The sequence below is a fragment of the Urocitellus parryii genome, chromosome 5 (genome assembly GCF_045843805.1).
Source record: "Urocitellus parryii isolate mUroPar1 chromosome 5, mUroPar1.hap1, whole genome shotgun sequence".
Lineage (NCBI taxonomy): Eukaryota > Metazoa > Chordata > Mammalia > Rodentia > Sciuridae > Urocitellus > Urocitellus parryii.
The window spans coordinates 178,420,299-178,426,298 of record NC_135535.1 but is presented as its reverse complement, the minus strand read 5'-3'; the positions used below and the strand labels follow the sequence as shown (position 1 = coordinate 178,426,298).

Below are 6,000 nucleotides of genomic sequence, written 5' to 3'. Positions count from 1 at the left end.
TGCCAGCTGCTCCTCAGATAAAGGATTAATATCCAGAATATATAAAGATATATCCAGATTATATAAAAATATATGAATATATAAAGAACTTTAGAAACACCAAAAAGAAAAAAAAGCTGATAGAGACTTCTCAAAAAAAGAAATACAAATGGCCAATAAATATATGAAAAAATGTTCATGATTTGTAACCATAAGGGAAATGCTAGTCAAAACTACACTGAGCTTTCATCTCACTCCAGTCAGAAGGGCAACAATCAAGAATAAGAACAAAAGTAAATGTGGGCAAAGTTGTGGGGACAAGGTATACTTATACATTGCTGGTGGGAATGTAGACTAGTACAACTACTCTGGAAAGCAGTATGGAGATTCTTTATAATAGTACCATTTGACCCATCTATCCCATCACTCAGTATATATCCAAAGGACTTAAAATCAGCGTATACAGTGACACAACCACATAAATGTTTATAGCAGTGCAAGTCACCATAACCAGATTATGGAACAAGCCAAATATCTGCCAAAAGACAAATGGACTAAGAAAATGCCATATATGTACACAATAGAGTTTTACTCAGCCATAAAGAAGAATTAAATAATGGCATTTACTAACAAATGGATGGAAATGGAGAAAACCATGCTAAGTGAAATAAACCAGAGTCAAAGTCAAATGGCAAATGTCTCCCATAGGTGGAAGCTAGAAAAAGGCAGGGCAGGGAACATCATCAAAATAGAAAAGAGGTCAGTGAAATAAAGAAAGGAGATTGAAGGGGAAGAAAGAAGGAGTCGGGAGAAACAACAGAATGAAACTGACCAAACTATCCTATGTACACATGAATATATCACAGTGAATTTCACCTTTATGTACATCTTTAATGCACCAATTTAAAATATATATAAATAAATAAGTGCATATATATATATATATATATATATATATATATATATATATATATCCATAGAATAGTGGAAACAGATTGAGGGAAGAGAGGGAAAGGGGAAATACTAGGGACTGATTTGGAAAAAATTAAATTCCATGCTTGCATACTTAGGTCAAAATGAAACCCTATCTTATGTTTAATTATCATGCACCAATAAATTTTAAAAAACACCCAAATATGAATAAGCTAGAGCTTCCAATTATGAATAATTGGGCATTTGGCAGGGAGCATCTACTCCTGATTCCTGTATGCAGGATGTTCTTCCTAAGACAAAAGGACACTTCACTTCTCTTTTGAGACCCTCCAATATGTTCTTCAACTTTATTCCCCAATCTGTTTTCCCAGGGCCCAAAGGGGGTATTTTCAAAAAAAAATTTTTAAATAGGAAGAGGTTTTCTCCTTTTCCCAAGAGTTGAATCTGAGTCCTTGCTCTTTTAGAAACAATATCTATAAAGCACAGGATCCTGGAGTAGATCCTGAGGATGAAAGCTCTGTGAGGAACCTGGTCTCTAGGTGTGGTCCCACTGGGCTCCCCACTTTTCACTGTCAAAGGATTTGCTGAGGTACTGGGTCAGAGCCTTGAAACCAGAATAAACCATCTGCCCACACTGCTCCCAGTGACTCATTGTGGGGGTAGAAGTTGGAAGCTCATTGAAGTTCAATGATGCTGTGGGAAGCTAATCCCTCTGGTCAGGGTGGAGCAGCTTCATCAGTCCCACCTTTCTATGGATAACACATTTCAATTTGGAAAATTAGTTCCAAGAACATAGTCTGTTATAGTTAAAGCTTCATCCCGGGGTTTCATAAACTGACTTCCAGACCACTCACGTATAATCAAATCAAGCCTTTATTGAAGCACACTGGTGGCGGCTGACCAGAACATAAAGCTGTTCCCCTGATCAGTCCTGAACAATTGCAAGGGCGCTCTTTATAAGCCTGAAAACCACAAAAGGGCATTTGGGGTTCTAGCCAATGCAAGCAAGCCAGGTTACAGAAGCAGGAGAATGCAGTCAGGTGGAGGGATGCTCAGCCAATCACAATTATCCCAGTCACCCAAGTTACAGAAACAGAGTCCCGTTACCCTAGTTACAGAAACAATGTCCCATTAGGTAGTTCTGTGTTCTTAAAGGTTTCTATAGCAAAAGGAAAAGAACATCTTGCCCTGGTCATGACCCTTCTAGTTGGCATGGTTGTTTTACAAAACGGAGTTACAAAACAAAATGGAGTCACTTTGGCTTGACTATCATAGTCCATGGAAATTCCTGGAGAGTCACCTAAACTAGCCAAATTTCAGAAGAGATACCCATAAAAAGGAACTACAAAGAGGGAGGTCTCTGAGTGCAGAACCAGCACTTGCTCCAGGAGTGATTTCACTTGTGCTTCCACCTCCAAACCCACAGTGCTACAGATCCAACCCAAGGCCTTGCACACACTAGGCAGTCCTTCTCTTGAGTCTTTCGCATCTTGATTACACTATAGCTTTCAGGATAGCTTTATTAAATAAACATAATTTAACATATCCTCATTCTTTCTTATATTTTACTTCATTTTTATTAACACATGTAAATTGCACATGTTAAAGGGCTCATTGTAATATTTTTTTTTTAGAGAGAGAGAATCTTTTTTGTAGATGGACACAACACATGACTTTTATTTTTTTTATGTGGTGACTTTTATTTTTTTTATGTGGTGACTTTTATTTTTTTATGTGGTGCTGAGAATTGAATCTGGGTCCCACCCATGCTAGGCAAGCACTCTACCGCTAAGCCAGAATCCCAGCCCCTCATTGTGATATTTTTACACATGCATAGAATGCACTAACAAAATCCAACCTCCCTATATGCACCCTCCCCTGTCTACCCTTCCCAACCTCTACCCACATTCCATTGTACCATCTACATAATATTAAGTAGTAAATGTTTTAGGGTAGTAAATAATTTTTAATTGTAGCAATATAAAATTTACTATTTTAACCCTTGTTATTATACAGGTTAGTGGCATTAAATAGATTCATCTTATTATGCAACCACTATCACTGCCTTCAAAACTCTGTTCATCTTGCAACACTGAACTTTGTATCATTAAACAATAACTCCCCATTCTCAACTTTCCCCTGTCCCTGATAACCACCCACATAATAACCCATACAGACTTTCTGTTATGCATTTATTTGCCTGTTTCTGACAACTCATACATACAATCACAGTATTGGTCCTTCTGTTTCTGGATTATTTCACAAAATAATGTCTTCAACTTTCATCCATGTCATAGTATGTGTCAGAATTTTCTCTCTTCTTAAGGCTGAATAATATTCCATTCACATGTACACCACACTTTATCTTTTTCTTCCTCAATGGACATGTGGGACGTTTCTACATTTTAGCTATTGTAAATAATTCTCATATGAATACGGAGATACTCTTTAATAGACTGTTTTCATTTCTTTTGGGTTTATTCAGAAGTGGAATTTCCTGATTCCAGGATAATACAATTTTGTGAAGCTAATGTCATGATACTTTTTTATAAGTAGCAAATCTTAATTCATCAAGTCAGCTCACTCTTCTCTAGATATGATATATCCTATGAGCCACCCAGGCAACAGAGTCATTAGAAGTATCAAAACACTCTTTCATGGTCTGGGGTATAATTCAGCTGACAGAGCTCTTTCCTAGCATTAGGGATGTCCTGAATTTAATTTCTAGCATCACACACACCCAAAACAAATAAACAAACAAAAAACATACAAACAACAACAAAAAGTTTCTTCCTCCTCCATTAAGTATTCTGGACCACTGTGGTAAAGAAAACCAAGAGATACTTCTAGGAAATAATCGATGTCAGCAATTTTTTTTTTAAAGAGAGAGAGAGAATTTTTTTAATATTTATTTTTTAGTTATCGGCGGACACAACATCTTTGTTTGTATGTGGTGCTGAGGATCGAACCCGGGCCGCACGCATGCCAGGTAAGGGCACTACCGCTTGAGCCACATCCCCAGCCCAATGTCAGCAACTTTTTAAGACACCCATATTTGGGTTTGGACTGGTGAAGAGATTTGTGGTATAAAAATGGGGTGTAAATATTTTTCAATAAACTGCAATTATTTCACATGAGGATGTAACCAGAAGTACAATCATTGGATCACATGATCATTCAATTTCAATTTGTTTAGGAACCACTCACTGTACTCTGTTTCACAGTGGCTGCATCATTTTTCATTCTCCACATATGCACAGGCCTTCCAACCTCTATATATTCTCACCGACACTCCTGTTTCCTTGTTCTTGTTCTGTCTCCTTCCCTCCCTCTTGTAACAGCCATCCTCATGTATGCAAAGTGGTTATCTCATTGTGGTTTTGACCTATTTTTCTTTTCATTCTACATTTTGCACAACAATAAATTTCTGAGAACGGATCCAGCAACAACAGTACATTTTATTCAGAACATGCAGGGAATTCATGGCTCCGAATTGTCATAGATTAGTTATTGTGCTGTTTTACCATGATAACATGTTAGTAACTGAGTATTAGAACCTGTGGTGGTCAATGCAAGAGTTACAGAGTACAGGGAATAGCAGACTTATTTATGCAGTGATCCAGAAAACACTTCTTAATGAAGGCTGCATGTTCATTGGATCAGGAGGGGATGGGGATGTGAGGGAGAGCTGAGAGGAGGTATCCCTGAGAGTAAGAAGGGGGATGATGCCTCCAAGGAGGAGAAGTGGCAGGTGATGATGGCATAGCAGCAGCCAGTAGCCCTTCTTCAGACAGGAATGAAGCAGAGCTGGTACAAAGGTGGCACATGGCCAAATGAACTGGCAATGGGGGTGGTGTCAATGTCCTTGGGGTCAATCACAGGTTTCAGCTTAAAATTCTGTAAAATGGTGGTCAGGAACAAAAACAGCTCCATGCGGGCCAGGCCCTCTCCCACACACATACGTTTTCCTAAAGATGACAAACACAGAGTTTTCCCTCCTTAAACATTAGGTTCTGAAATGTTTTAAAGAATATGCAGTAACTATACAATGAATGATTATTTATGTATATGGATCAAAGACAGAATGGTTAGAGATAGATGCACAGAAAATTAGTCACAGTCGATACCCACTTGTATCTCATTTTATCAGGCACCCTGTGCTAGACAGGTTTTTGCTCTTATACTTCCTTCATGACCTATGTCCTTGTCATATCCTCTTTACAATGCATGCTTAGAAGGTGGTAGACTCTAAGCCTCTATAAGTTTTCTCATAATAGTCATGCTTCCACAGAAGCATGGCTCACTTCAAATCCTACTTTCTCTTATTTTGTTTTATCCAGCTAAATATGAGTGACTTAAAAGAAGGGCTCCATCCTTAACATCTGGATATGGACAGTACCAGGCCCAACATGGGCATCAAAATCCATAGCAAAAAAATGAAGGTGACTCCATGTCTAGAGTCTTGGCACACACAATTTAACAATGAGACAGAATTCTAAATGCATGATCATGAGAAGAGGAAGAGGATGGTGCTCTGGAATCACTGCAGACTCTCCTTCCACATTCCCAAGGTTTTGTTCAGCCTTCATTTACCTGGTATGCTCTGACCCCCTAGATCTATAGAAAACATTCTCTCCTGGACTCCATTACTTCTGTAAGGTGCCCTGACTTCTCTTCTTCCCTTGCTCCCCACCTCCTGTAAGCCAGCTCAACCCTCTTTCCCTTGTATCTGGTGACCTGTGCTGGGTTCACAAATCTGACTATTCCAATAATTTAAGAAAATGGCAAAGGAAGCATGGAAACACACAAAAAAGTACCTTTTCAAAATCCAGGACAGCTCTCCAACCTTAGGGGTCCATGGAAAGAGAGAGCCACTGGAATTCTTTATTCTTACATAGGAGACATACAAGGGGAGATTCCATGGAACATTCTATCCCAAAAAGGGCAAGAGGTAGGATTACAAAGGAAGAGGTGAGTGTAACTCAATCCCACCTGGTAGTGCCTACTCCTGGAGCCAGGCCTTATTATCCAGAGCAGAGGTAAAGCCCAAGTTATTGTGGGGCACAATAATTATTTAGCATCTCTTGC

At 38.8% G+C, this 6,000-nt stretch overlaps 1 protein-coding gene across 1 annotated transcript in view; it reads right to left on the bottom strand.

Moving 5' to 3' along the window:
• Window positions 1-4,350: 4,350 nt before the first annotated feature.
• Window positions 4,351-6,000, bottom strand: part of LOC113178372 (cytochrome P450 2C18-like) — a 42,681-nt gene continuing 41,031 nt past the window's right edge. The window contains exon 10 of the mRNA XM_077799108.1: window positions 4,351-4,880. Within this exon, the coding sequence (XP_077655234.1) occupies window positions 4,699-4,880 (182 nt within the window). The 3' untranslated portion in view covers window positions 4,351-4,698. The remainder of the gene's footprint in view (window positions 4,881-6,000) is intronic.